General features: G+C 50.4%; 1 protein-coding gene across 2 annotated transcripts; it reads left to right on the top strand.

The window, feature by feature from the left end:
- Positions 1 to 27,009, top strand: OVOL2 (ovo like zinc finger 2). 2 transcript variants are annotated; one of them, XM_020878881.2, is made up of 4 exons: positions 1,840 to 2,047; positions 2,731 to 2,951; positions 12,899 to 13,088; positions 26,253 to 27,009. In XM_020878881.2, exons 1-4 carry the CDS (start codon positions 1,948 to 1,950, stop codon positions 26,564 to 26,566), a joined length of 825 nt encoding a protein of 274 aa, XP_020734540.1. In that variant the 5' UTR covers positions 1,840 to 1,947; the 3' UTR covers positions 26,567 to 27,009. The 2 variants fall into 2 exon arrangements, with proteins under 2 accessions (XP_020734567.1, XP_020734540.1); XM_020878908.2 differs by lacking the exons at positions 1,840 to 2,047; positions 2,731 to 2,951 and adding an exon at positions 1 to 454.

Raw genomic sequence — 27,009 nt, 5'->3', positions numbered from 1 at the left:
TTCTTTCTAACCAGGCTCCAGTTTGTTGGCAGATAAAAATACACTCGCAGAGGCTCCCAGAAGCTGCGCCATCGGCCTCGGACGAGAAAGAAGCCTGGTCTCCTCGTGCCGCTCCGGAGAAGTCTTCCTCTTCCTCCCGCGGTTCCCTCCGCTCCACGTTTTCTTCCTTCTGCGTTGATCGTTCGCAGAGAAAATCTGGGGTCCAGACAGGAAAGAGCCCGAGAGGGGTAGCCCTTGAGGGCAATCCCGGAGGCGGGGCGCGTCTGTCCCCCGCAGTCGGGGCTGAGCTGCGCCCCTCTGCGAGCACCCGGAGTGTTGCCGCCGAGCCGAGAAATCCGTTACCAGGCTGCCGTGTCCCCAAGGGCCATTCCAGGGCGGAAGAGGACGGGGAAAACCGCTGTGTTGATTCTCCCGCCCTGTGGGCAGGTCGCGCTGCAGGTCAGGTTACAGACAGGTGAGTCGGGCGGTTGGGCGAGCGGTTGGCGCCGGGGCACCCCGAGCCGGCCGCGCTCCTGCAGCACCCGGAGCTGGCACACGTCTGATCCCCAGGAAGGGGGGTGACCCCGCGACCGTGGAGACGGTGCCCCGCATCCCTGGGCACATCCGAGCAGGGGCGTGGGACCGGCGGCGGGCCCTCTATCCCCCAAAGCGGGTACAGCTGCTCTTAGAAACTTGGCATCTTTTTCTTACCAACTCCCCTTCCTTCTCTCCCCTCCCCCCCATTCCTGGCCCTCCAGGTATAAAGGTAGCTTAAAAAAACAAAAACAAAAAACTCACACAAAACAAAACCCAAACCCCAAACCTAAAATAAACCCTAAGCTATCCAGCCAAGCTCCCAGTAGGGGCGGTAAGGGGAGGTAAACCCATCTTGACTGGCTTCCTGAAAAGTATTTCCCAGCCTCAGAATTTGGGGAACAAATGGTTGGGGGAGGCAATCATGGGAGTGCGCGAGGATAAGAAAATTGTTTTGAAGCTGCGTTTGCATAACTAGCACTTGGCTTTTTTTCCAGAGTGTTTATTTAGGGGTGAGAAGGTTCGCGGGATGGAAGGGGCTTGGGGCGGAAGCAAACGGACTGGTTTTTCTTAGATTGTATGGCAGAAAATAACGTGTTCTAAAGATGCTGAATTAAAAAAAAAATTTTTTTTTTAAACTGTGTTTACTGGGGGGAGGGGAGCTGTTGTAGATGAAGGGGAACAGAAGGCCCGGAGTTCCCTCTTTGCCGGATCAGAATCCCGGGCGTCTCCCCGCGGCCTCCACACAACTGAGACTTCAACAAACCCAGGAATGATCCACAAGGTCCAGAGGAGCTGAGCCATTTTCTGGCTTGCTCGTCGGAGACGAATCCACGGGTGGGGGCCGGGGTGCGGGCACTAGCGGGAGGCCCCAGCTCTGAGGAGCAATGCCCCGGGAAGCGCGTGCCGGGTTTCGTTCCAGGAGATCGCCCTGAAGTGCCTGTGATGCGGCATGGGGCAGGGGGTTCAGAGAGAAGCGTCCTTCCCTTCTTACAAAGGGGAGGGGGGAGAATCAGACGTTAAATTCTTTTGCAAACATTCATGCCTAAGGAAGGGCTGGAACAGGCAGCCCCGGCCGCCGGAACCGGTCGGACAGGTAGCGAGCTTGTTGACACCGTTATGTTGCAGGGCGCATGCTCACTCCCAAGTTTCCTGGTGCCTTTTCTATTCCACCTTATGAAACTTTTTTCCTCGGCGTGGTCTCACCCGCGATTTCAGGCAGAGGTGTCGCGGAGCCCGGAGGCTGGGAGTCTCCCGGCGTGCGGGGGAGAGGCCCGGCCGCGCGGCGGCGGTGGGGGGCGGAGGGAGGGGGCAGGCGGGGCGGGAAGGTGGGCTCCGGCCGCGGGGAGCCGGGGACCAAGCCGCCGCCGCCGCCGCCTTTAGCGGGGAGCAACCGGGACTAGGGGCCCGCAGTCCGGGGAGAGGGCCCCCACGATGCCCAAAGTCTTCCTGGTGAAGAGGAGGAGCCCGGGGGTCTCGGTCCGCAGCTGGGATGAGCTCCCGGACGAGGAGAGGGCAGACACCTACATCCCAGGTGAGCGCCGCGCGGGGGCCGGGCCTGGGCGCCAGGTTCATGGGGTGGGGGCAGGGGTGGCCGGGTCCCCTCTGCTCCACGACCCGGGCTGGACTCCCTCCGTCTCCCATGCCCCTCCTTCGGGGGAGGGGGGAGGAAATTACCTGGGCACGAGAGGAGTGAGAGTGAGAGGCTGGGAACCCGCGACGCCCTGCACCCCCTCCCCCCTAGTGGGCGCCTCTAATTGCCCGGCGGCGGGACCGTTGGCTGCGGCGGGCGGAGGTGGCCCAGGAGGGGGACTGGGGGCCAGGAAGGGGCAACCTCAATCCCACGTCCTCGTGGGGTTGCACAGGGATGGGTCAATCTCTCCGGGGCCAGGTGGCTCGAGATCGGGTCCCCCCATCAGCGTCCCAGGGAGTGGAAATTTGGCGCGCGGTGTCCCCAGCTGCGCGTGGCCCTCCGTACCTCGTGGGCACGGAAACTGGGAACGAAGAGCGGACGCCCCCCCCCCCCCGGACCCCGAGCTTGCTCGGGAGCCCGAGTCGGGGGCTCGCTCGCCCACCCCCGCGGCGTTGCCCACTTGGCGAGGTGCCCAGGTCCGGGGAGGGGCGGCGGCGGCGGCACCGCCCGCAGGTCAAACTGCCGCGGGCGTCCGGGCCTGACGCCGCGTGTCTGTGTGTCGGGGTGCGGCCCTCGCTCCGCAGTGGGCCTGGGCCGTCTGCTCCACGATCCCCCCGAGGACTGCCGCAGCGACGGCGGCAGTAGCACCGGCGGCGGCAGCAGCAGCGCGGGGGAGCCCGGAGGCGCAGAGAGCAGCTCGTCCCCGCGCGGCCCGGAGCGCGAAACCCCAGAGCCCGGCGACGGCGAGGGCCCTGATGGACACCTGGCGGCGAAGCAGCGCCCGGTCGCCAGGTCGAAAATCAAGGTACGGAGTCGACTCTGCCCCCGCCGCCACCTGCACCACGCCCTGGCGTCGGGCTCCCGGGGCCGGCGCCCCTCCCTGGCGCGCCCCGGGACCGGTGCACCCTGCGCGCCGGCTGCGCCGCTCCTGCACCTGCCCTTGGGCCGCGGCCAGGGCGCCTCCGCGTGTCCTCCTGCCTGCGGGCTAGCCGGCCGCTACGCCCGTAAGACCCGCTCCCCGCATGGGCACAGCCCTCCCGCGTGGCCTCTGGAGCTGCCCAAAGCGCTCAGACACAGCCTCCTTCCCCCATTCTGTGCATAGCGCCTGAAGCACAACCAGGCCGTTGGCGTTCCGGGGGTGGGAAAGGAGAGGCCCCAGGTCCTGGGATCCCCTCCTCTGGGGCGCAGTTCCCAGCGCTGTTTGAACTCGAAGGGAATTTCTCCCCGTTCCTTGCGTTCCGGAGACAGTCGTGAGAGCTTGGCACACAGTAGGTCTTTCACAGTAACAACTATTCCCAGTGCCAATTATGAAGTGCCCGTTAGACACGAGGTCTGTGCCGGGCACTTTTAAACTGGTGTTTATCAAATCTTCTTGAATCATTTGGACGGATAATCGGATTCAACTGCAAATTGTCCCATGGCCCCGCCCGCAGTGGCTTGCAGTGTTTGTTTCCCTCTGTTCTCCGCGCTTCGGTCCCCAACCCCCACCCAGCCTCTTGGAATTGTAGGCCACAGTTTATCACGACGCCCATCTGCGCTTTCCTGGGTGGAACTTCCAAGATTGCCTGCTCAAAGGTATCCGCTACCTCCAAGATTAAGTCCCATTCCACTGACTCACAGCCAGCCGGAGCCAGGGAGTGGTGTTTTTACGAATCATATGACCCCAGCTTCTAGCCAGGTGGGCCTTAATGCGAACCTTTGCGGGCTCCAGTCCCTTGGTGTAGGTGTTAATTCTTGGGCGCTCCTGGGCGGTCCCAAAGCGCCCCCTGCCCCGGCCGGGGGATGGGGAGGAAGCCCTAGAACACTGCGGATTGGGAAAACTTCCGTTACTTTTGGTGGGAGGTGTCTTCCCTCCCCCCGTGCATATTCCCGGCTCCTGGGGCTTAGCTCTGGGATGGGCTGGAGTGATTTGGTTATGAATTGAGGCTAGATGCTTGAGCTGGGAATCCTTAGGAAAGACAGCTTTAAAGGAAACTGCCGACTGGTGTGGGCATCCTGCTCGGAAAGGTTCAAAGTCAGATGGTGGGATGCTTTTCTGGGCCTCGTGGGGTTAAGTGGGAGGGACAGTTTGCCTGAGGCTGCTACCTCTGCCCTCCAGGAAATTCTACAAAGTGTCTCACTTGCATATTTATCACCCGGCTGGAAAAACAATTGAAACGTTGTTTTGGGGATGGTACTAGCTAGTTTAAACCTCAACCCCCCAACTGTCCACATTGCCCTGGAAAGTGGCAGGGGAAAAATATCCAGTCCCTTAACCACCATTTTAGGAGATCTCTGATGCCCCAGGCCAACAGCTCCACTGGGGCCCTGGATTAAGGGAATGAAGAAATCTATCTTATTACAGGATCTCTGTCTTGGTGCTGCCCCCAGGGGTGGGGGTGGAGTGTAGAGTTTGCTCCTCAACCTTTAACTAAATTTCCAGAGGAGCTTTTGTTTGTTTACTGAGGCTGAAGTCCAGGTTCCTTCTCTCTGCTTCCACCTGAAAATAGGAGACATCTTGGTGTCAAGATTCTCCAAGATTATAAAATTATCAGCCATGTTATAGTCCATTTTCAAATGACTGGTCAAACCGCCCTTGACTTTGCACGTGGTGTAACTTTAGAGTTCTGTGCAAAGTACAATGAACTGTCTAAGAGGGGGAAGCCACTGGAGCAAGATGTATTTTTTCAATGACTGGAAGGCACTCATTAAACAGTTGGTTCTTAGAACCAGAGAAGGGCAGAGAGAAGCTCCATCCACAGCATTTAGTGCCTGCAAGGCAGCCAGTAGATAAAGTTGTGCCACCCTTGTGTTTCAGAACCATCTGACAGTAATGGTTAGGGTTCTACGCTCTGGCTTTTGCAAGCTGCTAAACCTTCCAGGCTTCAGTTTCCTCATCTGTAAACTGGAAGTGTTAATAGTAATGACATTTGCCTCACAGAGTCGTGAGGATAAATGAGTCAAGCAGAAAGCATGGTAGGTGCCCAGTAACTCCAGCTAGGATTCTTTGGGTTGGTGGAGAGACACAAATACTATTTTAATTATTAACACTATTACAGGAAAGTGAATGCTCAACCAGAAGCATGAGGCAAGATGCAATTCTGAGCAGAGGGAGGTTTCTCGGTATGGATTCGAGGGCAGTGAGAGAGTGTGAAGAGGCAGGCTTTAGGGCTGAGCCTGAAGCTTGAATAAGAACAGGACTCAGAGCTGAAGGGAAGATGGGAAACGGGCCTGGGATCAGGGAGAGTCAGGGTGAGGAGCTGGAAATATAGCTGGGATAGGGTGAGATGGTAAAGGGGCCAAGCCGTGAAGTGTGGATGCTCCTGTGGGGGCAGATGAGGGGCCGTGGGAGAAGGAGAACCTCATTTGGGTCCATCTCACCAGCTGCGCTTGGGAATACGTTATCTGTTCTAAGCCTCAGTTTCCTGATCTGTAAAATGGAGAAATAATAGAATGGGCCTCTCAAGCATTGGGGTAGACAGTGGATACAAAATGCTGAGTGATTTTCTTAGTGTATAAACTGCCCAGTGGGGAGTTAGCCGATAGTGACCTGTGGCAGGTTTTGTTAACGTCCAATATTTTGTTGCCCCCAGCAAGGACAAGGGATTTACCAACTGGTTTGGCTGGATTTAAGTATTATTTGAAAAAAACCCACCCGTTTGATGTTTGGAAGGCAACATAAGCCTCATCCCTAACTCCTTGCCTGTTGACTTCAGTCTCCCAAGACAGAATTGGAAGCTCCAATTACCCCACCAACCTTGTAACTCACCATCTCCTTGGCTGACCAGACTCCTCTTCTTGACCTAGAGCCACCAAAGGCAGGGAACGTTCCTAGTGGGCTCATATTTGCAGCAGCTGGTACAGTAATGCCTGACTCATAGGAGGACATACGTCAACATGGAAGAGAAATACAGGCAGGGAAGGAGGAGTCAACAGTCCCTAGACATAAGTGACAGCGTTTGGGGAAAAACAGGAAGGAAAAAGGGGAAAATGCTTGGACTGGATACTTGAAAAAGCTTAAATTAATTTAAAGGGGGAAAAGGAGAAATAGGAGAACAATGTGTGAGCTGCAGATGATGGTTAATTACGGGGCATTAAATGGGGTGAGTCTTTCCTGGTGGCTCAGATGGTAAAGAATTTGCCTGCAATGCAGGAGACCTGGGTTTGATCCCTGGGTCAGGAAGATCCCCTGGAGAAGGAAATGGCACCCCACTCCAGTATCCTTGCCTGGAGAATTCCATGGACAGAGGAGCCTGGCGGGTTATAGTCTATGGGGTTGAAAAGAGTCGGACACAACTGAGCAACTAACACTTCCTTTCAAACTGGGATAAAGAGAGATCAGGCTGAGCTCCCAGGGGTGACTCCCAGAGCCACATTGCAGAACTGGGCTGCCTAAGGAGCTGCTGCAGTGGCCGCTATGGCTGCTGTTTGCCCATCATGATGCTTCCGCTAATGCAGGGTGTGAAACAATTGCTGCATACTTGCCTCGGCTCAATTAACTCAGGCCCGCCTGAAGTCAAATCTCCAACAATGCATGTAACTGGTGGAACCCAGGTCACATCTAAAGACCACAGCTGTGAGGGATTCTGGGAAATGTTGTGTCATGCTTTCTAGCCTCTCCTATGCAGGATGGTCCACCCCAGAGCAGGGACAGAGGCTGAGCCTGTCCACTCATAGGATCTACTCAGGGACCCAGATGTGGTCCAGTCTCCTCATACTTATGGGGAGAAAGATAAAGCCAGAGAGGTTGTTTTGAGTTCCTCACAGGTGCTAGTGGCAAAGCCCAAACTAAGGCTCCTTACTCCTTATATTGTGCTGTTGTTGTAGTGTTGTTGTGTAGTTATGCTGTTGTGCTACCACCTTAGCCACTAGTGTGACATGAGGGAACCTGAAGCAGTTTCTACCACGTGACAGGAGACAAAGCACAGGGTTATCCCTCCCTCTCCCACACATCGTGCCCAGACCCATGGGCCTGTCCCTGGGAGGTGTCGGCACACATTTTGCAGACTACAAGCCCCATCAAAATGTCAGTGTGCGCACCTGCAAGTGTTTTAGCCCTGGTTTCTTCTGGATGATAAGGATATGTTCCCTTCAGCATCTCTGCATTTGGGAAGACTGCATTCTGCCATGTAGTGGAATTGTGATGCTTAAGGATGCAGGAGGGGTATTTTTATCCCAAAGGAATTGGGGAATTACACTTAGCACGTTTTGAGCACTCAGACCTAAGCAGATGTGTCAGTGGTAATCTTGTCCACGTGGCCATGGAAGGTAGCCTAGACCCACGATAGCCTACTGCAGGAAATAGGTCCATTAATTTAAGGAACTTGTGTGGTGGAAGCATCCACAGAAAATAAAGGATTTTTTTTTTTACCTTTAGAAGTTGACAGGTAGGTGACCTTAGCCAGCTTTGAAGTTGGTCAGAGGGCCAGCCCAAGTCCCCACCTCCCTGGATGCTCCTGAAGTCTTCCGTAGCTCCGATACAATGATGGGTTTGTTCTGCTGCAGAGGACTGTTTTTCAGAAGAACTAGAGGGGAATTTTATGTGTATTTTAAATGAAAGCCGAGATCCTGAAGAAAACAGGACAGCAAATAAGAAAGCGCCAAGCTGCAGGGTTGGAGAATTAACTGTCTCTCTTCATCTTTCTGCCCTGAATTAATTGCCAATTAGTTAATGAATCTCCAGACTGATGTAACCTCCCACCCTCCATGGTAGCTTCCCCACTTGAGTGCTGAGCCTTTTGGAGAGTTAATTTTGGATTAAGGGTGAGACTATTAAACTTTTTCAGAAGATGACACAGTATCTGGAGCAGTACCCTGTAATTGCACACATTAATAATTTCTATATCAAAGCATGAGTATTGACACCAAACGGTAGCTTCTGGTTTTGTTGCCAATGGAGATAAGAGAATGTTGGTTTTCAGAACTTTTTCGATTTTGGAGTTGCAGATGAAGGACTAGGGGCTAGTGACCCACACTGAAGGTTAGTTTCCTTTTTCTTTCATCAGTGAGAGGAAAACTCAAAAGACAGGTGGAGAAATGAGGTTTTGACCAATTACATTTTATTTAGGATCACAGGATGCTGGAACTTGTCAAACTCTAAGAGTTAGGATTTACTGAGCAATCAGTATTCCTTAACAATCCCAAGAGGCAAGTATTGTTATTGTCCACATTTTATGGGGAGAGGGGTGTGAAATTACCCTTAGAGAGGGTGAGTAACTTGCCTACTTCCCAGACTGAGTGGTAGAGCAAGATTTGAATTTAAGAAAAGAGCTCATCTAATCCCATTTGGGGCTTCCCCCGGTGTCTCAGTGGTAAAGAATCCGCCTGCAGTGCAGGAGTCCCAGGAGACAGGGGTTCGATCCCTAGGTCAGGATGACTCCCCTCCGGAAGAGGGCATGGCAACCTACTCCAGTATTCTTGCCTGGAGAATCCCATGGACAGAGGAGCCAGGAGGGCTACAGTCCATGGGGATGCAAAGAGCTGGACACGACTGAAGTGACTTAGCACACACACATATGGTGATCTTAAGAGAATGTGATACATCTATTACCATTCCAGTGATCTGCTGCTGCTTCACAGATAACCCCAGATTTAGTAGCTTGGTATAATGTGTTACAGTATCTTCTAGTTCTGTGGCTTGACTGTGCTCAGTGGGGTGGGTTTTGCCTGGGGTTTCTCTTTCGGGTGTAGTCGGATGCCAGTGGGACTGGAGTCTCCTGGGCTGGATATCCAGGAGGGCTTACTCAGGTGGCTGGTAGTCAGTCTTCTGTCTTTTTTTCTAGCTGCTTTCATTATATGATCCTACCATCTTTTTTTTTATTTTGTAACAAGTCCCTATTGATGGACATGTAGGTAGTTTTCCAGCCTTTTGCTATCACAGACCAAATTTCCAGGCATATGTGAAGTGCGCTCTGTGGGATAAATTTCATCTTTAGAAATTTATCCTCCAAATGTTTTTCTGCAGAATTCTTGGGAATTTCTCCTTTTTTTTAAAAAAAAAAATTGATGTATAGTTGATTTACAATATTGTGTTAGTTTTACAGGTATGGCAAAGACATTCCATTATACATATATATGTGTGTGTGTATATATATATATTTTTTTTTTCCTCATTCTTTTCCTTTATAGGTTACTATAAGATATTGAATATAGTCCCTGGGCTATACAGTAAATCCTTGTTGGTTATCTATTTTATATATAGTAGTGTGTATTTGTTAATCCCATACTCCTAATTTGTCCCTCCTCCCCTCCTTCTTTGTTTGTTTTCTATATCTGTGAGTCTGTTTCTGTTTCATAAATAAGTTAATTTGTATTATTTTTTAGATTCTACATATAAGTGATATCATATAGTATTTATCTTTCTCTGACTTCACTTGTGTGATCATCCCTAGTTTTGTCTATGTTGCCACCAATGGCAATATTTCATTCTTTCTTATGGCTGAGTAACAAGGCATCTCTCTTTTCTTTCTGATGAAGGAATTTTTCCTTCTCTTTTGTCATTAAAAAAATTTTTTTTCTTGGCTGTTCAGCACATGGGATCTGATTTCCCAACCAGGGATTGAACGTGTACCCCCTGCATTGGAGCTCAGAGTCTTAACCACTGAACCACCAGGAAAATCCTGTGCTTTCTTTCTGACAAGTGAACTAGTTTGGCAGAAGCTGGCTTTATCAGCCATGATCTTTTGCCTTTGATTAACCCTACATCTTTCAAAGAGAGACTCTCTTCAGAGGCTCTGGATACAATTCATCAGTGTCTGGGGCTGGACTGCTCAGGACACAATTACAGGCAGCAAGTGGTCCTTTCTGGGGATTCTCCGGATAAACATTTAGCAGTGACTCCGTTTTCCACATTGTGAAATGGGGATGTGCATAAACGTGGAGAAATGGGAACCCTGCCTTCACTGAGGCTCAGGGGAGAACTTTTCCTTTTGCTCTGGGAAGACCAGAGGGAAGTTCCCTGAGAATGGGGTGCCCTCCCTCTGCAGTCCCCTCACTCCTCTTTGCTACCCAAGGTTAGAAAGCTGTCTATATCTTGCTCAGATGGCCTGCTGGCCCTGCACCGCCTTCAGTGGTTACCTACCCCCTCCCCTCTGCCCTCAGCATTTTCTTCTTTTCAAACTAAAAAGTGTCACTGATATCAGATTTCCACCCTAGACAGTCATAGGAGGTATCTATGTTGCATGCAGAGCATTTTAAAAATAGGAATTTACTGAGAGGATTAAAGTAAATAAGAGTCCAGTTTGGAACTGTGATCGACACGATCCCCGGGCATGTTGATGCAGGGCTTTCAGAAGACAGCTCTCCCTTTCTTCACGTTTCTAATCAGAATGACCAGGGTCATTTGCCTGTGTTCTATTTTATTAGCTGTGCGACCTCTCAAATGACCTTCTTCCTGTGTAGACTTGGCTTTGAGAAGCACCCTTTGCCAAGATTTGGGCTATATTTAGTCTTTCTCACATCCCTTCAATGGAGGCAGTGACGAGAATGGGGACTTGGGCACTGTAGACAAGGGGGAGACCATGACCTGTCCTGGTGACGGGAGAGCCTTGGGCACGGTGGAGTTGCCCTCAGGCTCTGTCACGTCCCACCACTTCAGCGGACACAGGGCAGAGGCGGGGTATGAGGCAGGAAGGTCTTTAGACTCGAGCCCCGTGGTCCTCTTATATCTTCCAGTGTGCCCCACCTCCCACCGTCCTCTGACAGTCCAGTTCACTGGGGATCCCGGGTAGAGCCCTGCCCTTCTCCGCTTCTCTGGTTCCTCGGCTCTCTTCATCAGCTGCTCTCCAGGGCTCAGGCTAGCCAAAACGGACCCCACGCAGCTCCTATTTCCCAGCCCTCTCCTGAATCTTCTTTGCCCTTCCCCCATCTTCTTCCCCCTCTTTGGCTGAGACACTCACTTCCCGAGAAGCATGTTTCCTTGCACCAGGGCCCCCCGTCCAGGGTTAGGTGCCCCTCTGAGCAGCCTCTTGCACCCTGGACTTCCCAGATGGCAGTGGCTTGTGCCTAGGCCTGTGCCTAGACCAGCCGCTTCTTGGGGACAAGCCATCCTGATGACGGGGCACCCTCCAGCTCGGAGCACAGGCTCTGGGATTAGGCACACATTAATGTCGGCTGAGACTAAGATGGAGCAATTGAGAATGAACCGCTGGAGGGGGCCTGCTGAAAAGCCCTGCTCTGGGGTCTTCACCTTCTGCTACCTGTGAGTCATTGTCCAGCAACTCTTTCTGACCTGCACGGTGCAGGGCTGCCATCTAGGCTTGGGGCATGGGGGTTGGAACCTGCACAAACACTTGCTGTCTTCCACCAGGTGTTTAGTTGAGGAAGACAGGTGAACCCAGAGGAAATGTTTCTGTGTGATGGAAGCTTCTGGAATGAGTTGTAATAAAGTGCTAAACCATCTGAAGGCCAGTCCTTCATGTCTCAAGTGTGGTCCATGGACTGCACCATGGCGTCTCCCGGGAGCTGGCTAGAAATGCAGCATTCAGACCCCAGCAGACCTCCTGAATCAGAAGTTGCATTTTAACAAGACCCCCAGAAGATTTGTGTGCACACTGGGGATTGAGGGGCTCTGGGATTAGGGGTACTGGGACCAGTTTGGGCAGGCACTGCAGAGTCTGGAGAAGCTTATCTGGGAGGGAACAGGTGAGCTGGGCTTGGTGGAGGTGGTACCTCGGGTGGATGAAAGGAGGATGTTTGAGACTTGGAAGGTGTTAAGCCAGGAAGGGACCAACTCTTCTTGCGAATGACACTTGTCTGAAACAAGTTTTTTAGGTTCTTTTATGAATAGAATTTTGGCAGAACAATTGGCTCCATCTTCTAAAGGATCTAGGAAACCTTTGATGAACATAACAGATCTGGTGTTTTTCATCACATAGTTAGAGATTCTGTTTTCTTCCTTTGAGGCAGCAAATGCAGTTGAGAGAGTGGAGCGGACTGTTCAGAACCTGGGATTTGATTATGGTTTTTCTGGTAATGAAGCCATGGGATCCTGACCAAGTCCCTTCGGAAGCCAACTGTCATTTGTTCATGATTCTGGGTCAGGAGCTGGGGCATGGCTGGGCTAGGCAGTTCTCCTTTGGGCCGGTTTGTTGACTCAGCTGGTGGTAGTCCTGGGTGGGCTGGAAGGTCCAGTGGCCCCGTATCCACACCTGGCACCTCACTGCTCCTCCGCCGAGCTGCTTGGGCTTCCTCACAGCATGGGGTGCTCCGGCTTCTTGGTGGCCTCTGGCTTCCAAGAGAGAGGAGGGAGAAAAGGTGCTGCTAGGTCTCTTAAGATCTGGAAGTGACACAGGCTCTGCCAGATCCAGGGAGCGAGGAGGCAGTCTCTTTTGATGGATTCAACCTCAGTGCAGGCCGGGAAGGAAGAAATTGACTGTGGCTGTCTCTGGGGGCTCTGGGATGTTAGCAGACCTACACTCCTCTCTTCTTTCTCCCTTCCATCTTCAGCACTGGCTTCCCCCTCAGGGTATGAGGTGGCAGCTTGAGCTCTAGCAAGCAGGAAGGACTAAGGCCAGGAAGGGCACCATCCTCCTCCTCCCAGAGAGTGTATCTTCCTAGGCTGGTGGTCCCACCCCCACTTGCTGGGGGCGGGGCGCCGCTGGAAATCCAGATCATGGATGTAGGGGGAGCTGCCCTGTTCCACCTCACTGCCCAAAGCCTACACCTGTTGGGAATTTTTAGTAGGGGGCGGGGCAGCCCAAGCCAGGGCCAACCCCTCCCCTACCCCCCGCCCCCCCAATCCCGCACTGGACCTCACGCCCCTCTCTGCCCCAGTTCACCACAGGCACCTGCAGCGATGCGGCCGTGCATACCTGCGACCTGTGCGGCAAGGCCTTCCGTCTGCAGCGCATGCTCAACCGGCACCTCAAGTGCCACAGCCAGGTGAAGAGGCACCTGTGCAGCTTCTGTGGCAAGGGCTTCAACGACACCTTCGACCTCAAGCGGCATGTGCGCACGCACACAGGTGAGGGGGCGCGGCGTGAGCTCCTGCGCCAAGCAGGAGGGAGCCCTGAGCAGAGCCGTGTTTCTAGAAGGATCGCGGGGTGGGGGTGAGGGGAGCGGAGGGAGGGCCATTTGGAGCCAGGCCGCCTGCCAGCAGTGCCCCCTGGGGCCCGCGACCACCCCCCTCTCTCAGCCTGGTCTCGCCTCCAGTGAGATGCGATTGGAGGCAGGTGACTGGTTGGGAGTGCCCTGGGATGCCCACACGGAGCATCTGGGCGTCAGGTGCAACCATCGGGCCGGGCTGATGCTGGAACGCGGTTCCTATGGTCCCTCTGCAGATATTTTGTGCTTCTCTCTCGGGAAGTGAGCCTGTCTCAAAATAGCATCACGTTTGTTCCTCCTGGGAGCTCAGAAAGAGAAGAAAACACTCAGCGGACTTAGCGCTCTCCAAGCCTTCTGCGGGGGTGGGGAGGAAGGGTCGGGGCGCGGGAGGTCAGGCGGGCGGGCAAGTGCCTGCCCCCTCAGCCTTCCGCAGTGCCCCCTTCTTGCGCAGCAGGCCTGAGTCCCCACCAGCTCCTTCCACAGACAGCCCTGGGGGTGCCGGCTCGCTGCTCTGCCAGCATCTCTGATTGCTGGTAGCCTCCCTAGTTTTGTGTAGGAGATGTCTGGTCTGCAGGCTTCTCCTTGAGGGCCACACCTTTGCCAGAGAGATCCCTTGAGAATTCTAAGATGCCATTTCCCAGCTTAAAAAAAAAAAAATTCTCCAACTCTGGGCAGGATGAAATCCAAAGTCTCCATCTTGATGGGCTCCATATAAAGCCCCTGTCGGTCTGGCTTCCATCTCCAAATCTGCCTCCCGTTCCAGCCCCTCCGAACCCTCAACACACCCCACTGGGCTCCATCCTCTCATCCCATCCTGACAGTCTTATACGGGTCCTCTCTCCCTACAATCCCTAGAATTTGTTATTTATAGTCCTGCTGACCCCTCAGGCCCTTTCAGGGTTTAGGGTTTCCCCTCCCACCACCCCACCCCACCCGACCCCGGGCATTTTGGGGGTGGGAAAATGTCCACTCCTCTCTCTCAGTGAGGCTCTCAGCTCCCCAAGCCCCACATAGGGCACTTCTCGGATCTTTGCTATTGAGATTTCCTTTATAGACTCTGTCACACATATTGTTCTTAGGGTACTAGCCATGAGCTCCTTCCTGGCCTCAGAAGGGTGTCCTTCACCCCAAACAGTGGTCTGACATGCTAAAAGGTTTTTCTTTTTTCCTTTAAAAAAAAACTTTGCTAAAGTGAAATTTTCATTTAAATTTTAATTTAAATGTAACAATGCATCCAGAAAAGCACACATGTCATAAGCGCACAGTTTGAGAATGTAGGAGTTTCTACAGAGTGAACACACCCATCTAACCAGTGGGAGTATTGACAGACCCTGTAAGTCACTGCGCTGCCCCGCACCCCCTCTGGTTACTGTCACCTTACCTCCAAGAGGCACTGTTAGCCTGACTTCTGGCAGCATCACTGACTGTTGTCTGGCTTTGAATGTGATGAAAGTAGAATCAGTAGCGGATGCTCTCTGGGGTCTGGCTTTAATGCTTTCATTTCAGTCCTGAACATGAGAGAACCTGTAAAAGTTTGACCTCTGTGTGGCCAGGCTGACACCTTGGGTTGAAGCAGGAAGAATGCTTAGGGAGTGGCTGGTGGTAGGGTAATTATGGAGGGTCCTAAATAGGGTGCTGTAGTGGTAGATGTCCTGTGAGTGGTAGATGGTCCTATGAAAGGTGGAGGGGTTCTGTGGTTGGTGGGGCAGCCCCAGCTATCAATGAATCCAACAAGTGGCTACAAAGCTGGTCTAATAGGCAACTAACCCAAAGGGTTGAGAAACTGGGGATCAGTTGCCTAGTCATTTGTCGTTGGTTGTCCTGGAGAATTCCTCAGCTTTGCATCTTTTTCTGAGGATGTCGTTGAGGGCATGGCCTATTTCTTCTGCAGCTCCTTGCCTGATGGGTTCTCTGGCCACTCCCTGATCCTGGATCCTGGCCTTTAAGACAAAGTGAAGGGGGCTCGGGGAGCATTGTGGGCTGCTGGTATGGTCAGGTGGAGTAAACATGGAGCTGCCTCATCTGTGACTGAGTTAATTCTCCATTAGTGGAAATATGAGGGACTGACCACTCTCAGGGAAGAGTTTGCAAATTGAATCGGTCACATAGTGGTTAAGAAATCCAGATCTGAGCTAGCTGTCTGTGCAGGCTTGTCCAAATTACTTTTTTTTTTGCTTTAGTTTGTCCATCTCTAAAGTAGGCGTGGGGTTTTAATACCTATCACCTAAGTGATGGCTGTGAGATTTAAGGGCAATAATGGTGTATAAAGTGCTTTGCACTCTGTAAGCACTTAGTTCAGTTCAGTTCAGTCGCTCAGTCGTGTCTGACTCTTTGCGGCCCCATGAATCACAGCACGCCAGGCCTCCCTGTCCATCACCAACTCCCGGAGTTTACCCAAACTCATGTCCATCGAGTCGGTGATACCATCCAGCTGTCTCATCCTCTGTTGTCCCCTTTTCCTCCTGTCCCCGACCCCCAAGCATTTAGTAAATATGAGCTATTAGAGGTGGTGAATGTTGAAATAGTTGGCAGAGTTTTCCTGAGGCCTGAAGACTCACCTCTGTGCTTCCAGAGACCTCAGCCCACATAGAAAGAACCCAAACCCTAGACTCCCCAAGAAAGTCAGAGGGTGTGCCAGAAAGAAGAAAAAGTGGCATCAGGGAGGCTTCTCGGAGGAGGTGGCCTCTTGGTTGAGCCCTGAAGGAGGAGCAAGATTTTTATAGACCTCTAGTGACTGTTAAAGGAGAGGCCGAAAATCCCAGGGATCCTGCAAGCTAGGCAGTACGGCCCTCTCACCAAAAATATGGTGAACTCTAAAATTACAAAGTGACTTGAATTTTTTTTTTTTTTGGCCATACCATTGCAGCGTGTGGGATCTTAGTTCCCTGACCAGGGACTGAACCCTTACCCCCTACAGTGGAAGAGCAGAGTCTAACCATAGGACCTCCAGGAAAGTCCAACTGATTTGCATTTGAGTCTCTATTGGACAGTTCTTAGATCACTGAATCTATAGATAATGATTTTAATTTTTTTAATCATAATTTTAACTCTTAAGGTGACTCCTCCTTAAGCTTCTTAAGGGGCCCAGAGCCAGTTCTAGTCCTCTGGTCTTCTGATGTTCAGCTGTGTCCAACTCTTTGCAACCCCATAGACTATAGCCTGCCAGGCTCCTCTGTCCATGGGATCTCCCAGTTAAGAATACTGGAGTGGGTTTCTATTTCTGCCTCCAGATCTTCCCGACCCAGGGATCGAACACACGTCTCCTGCATTGCAGGTAGATTCTTTACGGTGGTTAACAAACAGTATTAAAGAAATGTCTTGAACCTGTTTTCCCTGCTCTGGTTTATTTTCTGATGGAGACTTGCCTCCAGGTAATGATGAACCAGAGAGAGGAGTCAAGGGCTTGTTGACAGATTAGATGCTGGCAGATCAGCAAAAGGCCACCAGCTGTGGTCATGCTGCTGAGCAGGAGCTGGAGGGACAGACCTGGCCTGGCTCAAGAGGCCCGCCCTGTGAGCTCTGAGCTCTGTGCCAAAGGGATAATCGGTAAAAAGAGCAAAGACTTGGGAATCCTCTGACCTTGTAGCTCATATGAACCACCTCACTAGCTCCAAAGAGCTCACCAGAATTCTGTGAACTTGGCTTTGCCTTTGGTTGAGACGCAGATGCTGGATTTTTACTCTGGACAGTGACAGGTAAATATTGTGTTTGGACCAGAAGCAAAGATGTGGACAGTTTTCCCAAGTACAGTAGCTAGTTCAGTGAAGGTTACGGTTGCTCCCAGTCTGGTCGGGCCAGTCCATGATTAGTGTAAAAACTTACCTAAGAACTCTGGACCCTTGTATTGAGAATTGGAGGGACAGCGTTGAGAGGTGGACAGAGCCCGATGGGGCCCAAAGAGCGGGGTGAATCCCCTCCCCCTCATCTCCTCCTGCCCTCTGTAGCCCCAGAGAGAACAGGGCGTCTAAGGAAAGATTCAGAACAGGAGGAAACATCTTGGAAAAGACCCAGGGAAACCGGAGCCTGGAAATGTCTGACCTTAATATCCAAGTAGATGAAAGAAAAGATTAGACTTCTCTTTTGGATATGGCTTCACCAAGGAAAGAGGAGATTGCGGGTGTGCGAGTGAGGTGGAGAGTTGGGGGGAGTAGCCATGTGACATCTGACTCCAGGTTGAAAGAAACTGGAGTAGAAAGAAGAAGCTCCGTTACCATCTTGTGAAAATATATTGGCAAACAAGTGGCTATTTTCAATCCAGATGGTCTTAGGTTGGGTTCCCTACAAGCAGTTGATTCTTTTTCTTTTTTTAAAAATAATTACTTTTATTTTTAGTTATTTGGCTGTGCCCGGACTTAGTTGTGACATGCAGGATCTTTAGGTCCCTGAGCAAGGACTGAACCTGGGACCCCAACATTGGGAGTGCATAGGCTTAGCCACTGGACCACAAGAGAAGTCCCTGAGATGGTGATTCTTATAAACCGATGTATTGAAGGGTAGGCTCTTGGGAGAAGCCTGCGAGGCAGGGGGGAACTGCACAGGGTAGCAGGCATGTGGCCCTAGCCTGATCCCACTGGGGCCTTGTGTGGGACTGGCTCTACAGGCCTGTCCTGCCCCAGGCAAGTGGGGGCCCACTCACGGGGATCCGGTCGGGGAACCACGAGCACTCACTGCACACAGAATAGAGGGGTTTGCTCTGTTTGAGAAGAGTTGACAGGGTCACTGAGGCCAGTGTCAGGTCAAAATGACACTGAGGACAGAGGGGGAGAGTTGGGGAGAGCTTTCAAGAAAGGAATGTATATTCAGTTCACAGCGCATGACAAATGTCATGGATCTGTTTTTAGAGAATATTCTTTTGGCTTTGTTTAGCTCTTTTAGGTTGAACCAGCTGGCCATCCACGGAAGGAGATGGTTTAGTTTTTTGGTGGGGGGGAGATCTGTCATTTAGAGTAGAATGTAGCAACCAGCATGGGCCAGACTCGGTACTCACCGTCTCTGCCCTTGATGCCCGGGACCCTGAGCACCGCCGGCACCTGGGGACGAGATGAAACGCCAAGTCACGTCTGCAGAGGTTTCAGGTGTGTGGTCTGGGTGTTGTTCATCACTGTGACCAGATGTACCAGGCTCATCAGACAAGTACAGCCTTAATTGAAAGCATTTTATTTTCCTCATTTGTAGAAGTGACTACTTACTGTGTGAAAGACTCCAATCGACATAGAAGCTATAAAGGGGAAAGCATAGCTGCTGTAACCAGCCACATGTCTGGGGTCACCCGCCCAGTTTGTGGGAGACTCCAGAGCATGTAACCCATGTTGGTTATACCTTTACAACTCTGGCTAGAATAAAAGAGTCAGTTCGAGGTGCTTGTCATTCCTGTGGAAGCTTCTGAGTTTCATGGGGGGAGACTGAGGAATTCAGGTTGGAGGTCACGAGGGAATGGGGGGGGGCTGTTGACCAGAGCAGTTGTGTCTGCCCTGCCCCCACCCCCACCCCAGCACCCAAGGGGCCCTTTGGCCTTATCTTCCATCTTGGCCACATTGAGCAAGAGAGGAGGCCAACAAATCCCGTCTTGATTGAAGAGGGGGAAATGATGGTGTCGTTTGTTTGGAGGTGAAAGGAAAGGAGTGGAGAGATTGGATTGGGAGAAGCACAGGGTGGGAGAGGCTTGAGTGGGGTACGTGGGGGAAGAAAAGAGTTACCGCCACCCCTCCCACCCCAGGGAGCTGAGGAGCAGAACACAGACTCCTTCACTCAACAAGCCCTCCCCTCTTTGAGTTTGACTTACTTTTTAGCTACAAAAAATAATATAAAAGGGAAAGAAAGAAAAAAGGAAAAAAAAAAGAAGCCTCCTCTTCACACCAAGTCCTTATTTCCACTCTTGAAAGCAAAGGGAAGTCGCTCAGTCATGTCTAACCCCGTGGACCATAGTCTGCCACACTCCTCTGTCCATGGGATTTTCCAGGCAAGAATACTGGAGTGGGTTGCTGTTTCCTCTCCAGGGGATCTTCCTAAACCAGGGGTCAAACCCAGATCTCCCACGTTGCAGGCAGACTTCTGACCATCTTGAGCCGCCAGGGAAGCCCCTCCTGAAAGCAAACCACCATTTAATTTTTCCCCCAGAAATTTTTAGTACACACTGCTTTTTCATATACTATCTACCTGGGAGACTGTTTCCTACCTGCACAGATGGAGGTGTCTCACTCTGTTGAATGGGTGTCAGCGCTTCTTACTGTGAGATGATGATGTAATTTCAAATATGGAGGCACTGTCATTTTTTTTCTTGCTCCAAATGTAACACTGTCTTTCATTTTCAGGTTTTTTTTCCCTTTCCTCCCTTCCCTATTTCTTTTGTGTCTCTCCCTCTCTTCTAATTTTAGAGAATGCAATCACAAATCTTCTTATATATCCTTTGCCTACTTGTGTGAGTCCCTGTAGATAATTTTCCTGAAGCTGGCTGAAGGGCAGATCACTTCTGATGTTTATGGGCTTGGTCACATTTCCTCTTGCGGATGTTGCCCTAAATGTCCACTCCCATGAGGTGGCCTGCAGAGAGCTTTTCGAGGAAGCCCACTTTTGAATAAAGTTCAGTAAAGGAGACAGACACAGCAAGCAGAACAAAACAGATATTGCCAGTAACAAAGACTTTTCTTTGGGGATATGTGAGATGAAGCTTGATTTGGCAGTAGAAATAGAACGTTTGAAAAGAAGGAACCCTTTGTGATAACCCACACACAGTATTTTCTGGACTAGGTGATACAGGCCCACAGCACAGCACTGAAAGTGGCTGAGGAAGGAAGTCTGTTCCTGCCTCTCTCCACCAGCTGCCTAGGGACCACATTTTATTATTTTATATATATATATATTTGTTTTTTTTTTTTTTTTTACCGTGCCACGTGGCATACAGGATCTTTGTTCCCCAGTTAGCGATCAAACCCAGGCCCCCTGTAGTAGAAGCATGAAGCATGGAGTCCTAACCACTGGACTACCAGTGAAGTCCCTAGGGACCACATTTTAAAATGTTATCATTTTTTTAAAAATCTTGATTTTTTTATAATTATAAAATGCTTTTTAAAAAAATTTATCACATCTGTTCCATAATGCTTTTTAACAATTGCTGGGGTTTTTTTTTCCAATCACTAACATGCTTTTGTTTTTGTCATTGACAAATGATACTGTGATTGAATCATTGCTTTGACTCCTTAAGTATAGCTTAGCTATACATTAAAAATATATGTCTAAGTTTAAGAAGTCCTCTGCAAAATTGTTGTTTTATCACTAAGTTGTGTCTGACTCTTTTGTGAGTAGGAAATTGCAACCCGCCCCAGTATTCTTGCCTGGAAAATCCTATGGACAGTGGAGCCTGGCAGGCTACTGTCCATGGGGTCCCCAAAAAGTCAGACATGACTTAGCAACTAAACAACAAGAAATTCTGAAGTGTGCCTTTGCATTCTTTTGACCTGCACTGTAGGCACTTGAGGCTGCATCCCATTGAGTATTTACTGTGTGCTGGATCCTTGGCTCCTGAGATCTCAGTTACTCCCCAGAGCAGCCTTACAAGGGGGTGTTAATTATTGTCCCCATTTTACAGGTGAGGAAACAGGCATGGACCCGGTTGATGAGTGGTTGATGGGTAATGCCTAGGTTTCCAGTGGTCTTGGACTCTGTTACTGTCTAGGTGTTGGGGATGGTGTCTCTCAGTTCTGGAACCCCACTCCCAGCACAGACACGATTGGCCACTGCTCAAGAGCATTCATGTCCAAGACAGGGAGACCTTGGCATCGGTCTCCCTCACCTGGGCTCCTCTCTGGCCACCTTTTCGCCGACCTCCGAGTCTGTGGGGGAATGGAGGACTCCAGGAGGTAGGAACTTGTTCCCAAGCCCAGAGTCACCAAGAGGCAGCTGCTGTGTGACAAGGTCTGCTTGCCCCAGTGAGTGAGAAGTGAATGTGGTGATGGGGTGGAGGGAGCAGGTTTGCAGAAGTCAGAATTAACTGCAGTAATGAGGTGTGGGGGCCTCCTGTTTCCCCCTCCCCGCCTCTGTCATCCACACGATGCAGGCTTCCAGTACCCTCTCACCCTTGCCATCCAGGCTGGCGTTGGGTGCGGTGCCTGTACAATTCAGCTGAGCAGCTGGATGAAGAGAGGAAGGAGACGTGACTCTGCATGTGGACTTGTCCGGGGGCAGGGCTCGGGACAAGCAGTGCAGCCCTGTCCGCCCCTCTTCTCAGGCCACCATGGGGTGCGGACCTCCAGGAGTAGGGTGGGAAAAGCACCCTCTTCCAGAATCCAGGTTAAAGCTGTTGGAAGTGTGCTGCTTTCCCCACCAGCTGAGTTTGGATGTTTTAAAATAGTAGCGGGCTGTTTCCGATCCCTCCTGAAAGGAGCAGCTGGTCTCTGGGTGAATTTGTCTTGATGAGCTTCGGGTTTGAAATCAGGGTGATTCTTGATTGGCCAGAGGTGGTAGAAGCTAGCTGCCTTGTGGGCCCAGAGGCCTGGGTAACACAAAGCCCCTTGTGGCCCAAACATGCGACCTACTTGGTGTATTCCTTTCCGGCAGGTCTCATCTACGTTTGTAGAAAACTAGCCCCCAAGATGTGACTGACCTCTCTTTTCCTGCGCCAGTAGGGTTCATTCATTCATTCATTGAAAAATGACTTGACAGTGACAGTGTTTGTTGCTCAGTTGTGCCTGACTCTTTGTGACCCCATGCTGTAGCCCGCCAGGCTCCGCTGTCCATGGGATTCTCCAGGCAAGAATACAGGAGTGGGTTGCCATTTCCTCCTCCAAGGGATCTTCCTTTCTTTTCCTGGGCCAGGAGGGTTTGTTCATTCATTCAAAAATGATTTACTGAGCACTTATTATGTGCCAAGTGCTGAGCATTATAATGAAGTTTCTTTTGGCAGTTTTTCTGGAACCTGCAGAATATAATACAGGCCTGCCTTCTGCTTGGGTGGGCTGGAGGAACACCCTACCACAACACTGAGCTGATGGGATTATTCTCACACTGAGTGTTAGAGGCAATGATGGAGGCTTCTGGATGTGGAAGAATAGTGGAAGCCATTCAGTTTGTTCAATTTGTTCAGGTGGTTGAATGAGGGTGGGGAGTATTTTTTTTGTTTTGTTTTCATTTTTACTTCCTTTATCATCTGTGTAACTTCATAAACAGATATAGTTCTCCAGGAAGCACCAGTAAGGCACTGGGGACTTGTAACCTTGAGGAAAAGACTGGGGTGCATGTCTGCCTCAGACACCCCAAGTGCCGTCCTATGGCTTCATCTGGCATCGCTTCAGACTTCAGCATAAGTAGCCTCAGCATCACCTGGGAACCTGCTAGAAAATACAGGTTCTTGGCCCCACCCCAGAACCGGGATCGCCAGTGAGGGTGGGGGGCCTGGAATCTGTGTTTTGACAAGCCCTCTATCTAGGTGATTCTGTCTCAGATTCAGATTTGAGAACCACTGCTTTTGCTTGAATCAGGAGGTCTAGGGTGGGGGCTTGAGGCTCTGCACTTCCAACAAGCTCCTAGATGATGTGATGTGGGGTGGACCACACCTTAGTACCAGGTTGTACAAGGCAGCATGATGTGATGTGAGGGTATGGGCTGCAGCAGTGCTTCCTCAATCTCTATAGTCTTTAAAAGATGGGATTTGGGTGCATCTGAACAACAAAACACCATGGTGCTGCTAAAAAGGGATGAAATCAGGCTGTAAACACTACCATGGTAAAATCTCCAGGACTATTTACTTATTTTTATTTTTTATTGAAGTATAGTTGTTTCATAACATTGTATGAATTTCTGTTGTATAGCAAAGTGATTTAGTTATACATATATATTTTTTTGGGGGTGGGGCTTCCCTGGTGGCCCACATGGTAAAGAATTTGCCTGCATTGCAGGAGTCCTGGGTTCAATCCCTGGGTTGGGAAGATCCCCTGGAGAAAGAAATGGCAACCTACTCCAGTATTCTTGCCTAGAGAATCCCATGGACAGAGGAGCCTAATGGAGTCAGTTGTATCTGACTTGCAAAGAGTCAGATACAACTGAGTGACTTTCACTATATGTTCCTTTTTTTAAAATATTCTTTTCCATTATGGTTTATCACAACATATTGAATATAGTTCACTGTACTGTATAGTAGGACTTTGTTGTTTATCCATTCTATATATAATAGTTTATGTCTGCTAATCCCAAACTCCCACTCAATCCCTCCCCCAACCCCCTCCCCCTTGGCAGCCACCAGTCTGTTCTGTCTGTGCTTCTGTTTCATAGATAGGTTCACTTGTGTCATATTTTAGATTCCACATATAAGTGATATCATATGATATTTGTCTTTGTCTGACTTACTTCACTTACTGTGAACATCTCTAGTTGCATCCATGTTGCTGCAAATGACATTCATTATTTCATTCTTTTTAACAGCTGAGTAGTATTCCATTGTATATATGTACCACATCTTTAGCCATTCATCTGTTGATGGACATTTAGGTTGCTTCCATATCTTGACTGTTGTAAATAGTGCTGTTGTGAACATTGGGGTGCATGAATTTTTCTGAATTATAGTTTTCTCTGGATATATGCCCCGGGGGTGGGATTGCTGGGTCATATGGTAATTCTATTTTAGTTTTTTGAGGAACCTCCGTACTGTTCTCCATAGTGACTGCACCAATTTACATTCCCACCATCAGTGTAGGAGGGTTCCCTTTTCTCCACACCCTCTGTAGCATTTATTTGTTGACTTTTTAATGATTGCCATTCTGACTAGTACCCTAGGAATATTGTTAGGCAAAAAAAAAGTAGATTTTGAAGATATCTTTTAATAGTGTGCTTCCATTAAAGCTAAGATAGTAAAATCATAATAAATTTCATTGTTATATAAATAAAAAAAGCATTTTAGAGTGTGAATGTTAATTTTCACTATTTTTTCAGCAACTTAAACAATTTTTTCTTTTTTTGGCTGCACCACAGGGGCATGCAGGATCCTAGTTCCCCTACCTGAGATCAAACCCATGTCCCCTGTGGTGGAAGTGTGAGTCCTAACCACTGTACCACCCAGGAAGTCCTTGAAAATACTTATCTTGATTGATGGTTTTGCATACTTTTTTTTTTCCGTACTCTTAAATTTTGAGCCTAAAGCTTTGGGGATTCCTGTGGGAAGTGGTCTTTCTGGCCACCAGGCCCTGAGATGGTCTTTACTACTTGCAGCCTCCTCTCTGCTCCATGGACCTCTCTGGACTTCCAGAAGCCCCATCTCACCCAGTGGGGTACCCATGGGGGCGTGGGGGTGACTGTCATTTGATTGCTGAGCTTCTTGCTCTGTGTGGTACCTGTGGCCTCTCCAGCCAGGAGGCAGGCCCCACTGATAGTAGACCAGATTTAAAGTCAGCACGAGATCTAGGTTGGAGATGCTTTCCTGACTGTAGCTAATGTCATCCGTGCTCTGCCTCTGCCCCTGTCCCTTGCCACTTCTGAGCACATCTGTCCACGTCGAAGCTGACCACTGCGGGTGTTCTTGCTGGAGGCCCCCCACCCCCACCTCCAGGCAGGTGGGACCTGGTGTGGAGAGAGCACCCCACCCCCAAGGGCGCTCTCCAGGGTGCTGCCTAAGCAGAGGGACAAAGACCCCAGCTCCCGAGGGGCAGGGTGACTCAGAGGTGTGTGTTCTCCTCTGTCCCCTACCTTGCCTGACCAGTGGGACCCTGGTTGCCCACTGACTGGATGACACCCCCCCACCAACCTTGTCATCTTCTCCCTCTCCTGAAGGTGGGGAGTCACCTCACACTGTTCCTGGGGTCTCCCTTCCTAGAGGCACCTTCCAAATACCTCCTTTTCCAGGAAAACCCAAACTAAAATAAAATCACGGTTTACTATGCCCACTCTGAAACCCAAACATTAAGGCAGGCAAGTGAGAAGATTAGAGTACCTCCTCTTAAAACCAGGTGGTAGAGTTTTGCTGTTTGCGTCTGTTTTTATTATGTTTGCTCTGTGGACAATTTTGTCTCCTGCCTTAACCATTTTCCTCATATTCTTCATCCTTGGTTATGGTGATTTTTTTTTTCTCCCTATTTCCCCAACCCAGGATCCTCAGATAAGTATGTTTCTCTTGTTTCTCAGGGGGAGTTGGACTTTACTGCATCTAAGGGATACCACACACCATCTGTCTTCCTCTGTATAGCTCATCTCACTGAACATAATGTCCTCAAGGTCCATCCACATTGTTGCAAATGGCAGGATTTCCTCCTTTGTCCTGGCTGAATGATACTCCATTGTAGATATGTACCACATCTCCTTTATCCATTCATTTGTTGAGGGGTACTTAGGTTGTTTCCATGTCTTGGCTGTTGTGAATAAAGCTACAGTGAACAGGGATGTGGAGATAGCTTTCTGAGATCCTGTTTTCATTTTCTTTGGATAAATACAGATAGTGGGACTCCTGGATCACATGGAAGGTCTGTCTTTAACTTTTCAAGGAACCTCCACCCTGTTCTCCACAGTGGCTGCACCAATTTACATTCCCACCAACAGTGCATGAGGGTACCCTTTTCTCCACACCTTCTCCAGCATTTACCTCTTGTCTTGTTGATAATAGACGTTCTGACAGGTGTGAGGTGATTTCTCCTACCTTGTTCAATTGCTAAGTCATGTCTGACTCTTTGGGACCCCACGGACTGCAGCATGCCAGCCTCCTCTGTCCTCCACTATCTCCTAGAGTTCGCTCAAACTCATATCCTTTGAGTTGGTGATGCTGTCTAACCATCTCATCCTCTGCGACCCTCTTCTCCTTTTGCCTTCAATCTTTCCCAGCATCAGGGTCTTTTCCAATGAGTTGGCTCTCCTACCTGCGTGGTGGCAATTTGCACTTTTCTGATGACTGGTGATGCTGGGCATCTTCCCTTGTGTCTCTCAGCCCTTCATATGTCTTCTTTGGAAAAATGCCTATTCAGTTCCTTTGCATGTTTTTTGAATTGGATCATGTGGGTTTTTTTTTTTTTTGCCATTGTGTTGTATGGGATGACTTTTAATGGCCTCATAGGTGGGAAGCTCTGGCTTGGCCTTGACCCGCTGGTTCTGTGTCTGCCCCTCGCCCCTGCAGGCATTCGCCCCTACAAGTGTGATGTCTGCCACAAAGCCTTCACCCAGCGCTGCTCCTTGGAGTCCCACCTGAAGAAGATCCATGGGGTGCAGCAGCAGTATGCCTATAAGCAGCGCCGGGATAAGCTGTACGTCTGCGAGGACTGCGGCTACACGGGCCCCACCCAGGAGGACCTGTACCTGCATGTGAATGGTGCCCACCCGGGCAGCGCGTTCCTCAAAAAGACATCCAAGAAACTTGCAGCTCTCTTGCAAAACAAGCTGACGTCCTCGCTCCAGGGAAACGCCAACCTGAGCGAGGAGGAAGAGAAGTAGGAGAGGGGTGTGGATGCCAACTCTGCCACATGTCCATGGATTCCTGGTCTTGCAGGTTCCCTGCCCCACGTGCTATTCCAGAGTCCAAGTGGTCCGTTCATCTCTGTCCTTGGGGCCTCATTGGGGGCTCCATGCCAACACTGTCGATAACAGTGGCATCAGGCCCCTGTCACCTGGGCCCTCAGGAACGCTATCACACTAATGGAAGCTAGTGGAGGGCTGTGATCACCGTCTGGGTCTAGTTTTCGTTTTTTGTTTTGTGTTTAGGATTTTCACACATGGAGGCAGGGGTGTTCTGAGAGAAACACCCTTGGAGAGATTGATATGGTGCCTTGAAATAAAAGTACTTCCACTTGAAATGCTACTCCAGCAAGGAAAACGAATTCTGTTATTCTGAAAGCATTGGCCAGAATTATTCTAATAAAGGGAACATCCTTGTGGAA

The sequence above is a fragment of the Odocoileus virginianus genome, chromosome 9 (genome assembly GCF_023699985.2).
Source record: "Odocoileus virginianus isolate 20LAN1187 ecotype Illinois chromosome 9, Ovbor_1.2, whole genome shotgun sequence".
Taxonomy (NCBI): domain Eukaryota; kingdom Metazoa; phylum Chordata; class Mammalia; order Artiodactyla; family Cervidae; genus Odocoileus; species Odocoileus virginianus.
The sequence above is the reverse complement of the archived record's forward strand: the minus strand, read 5'-3'. Positions and strand labels throughout refer to the sequence as shown.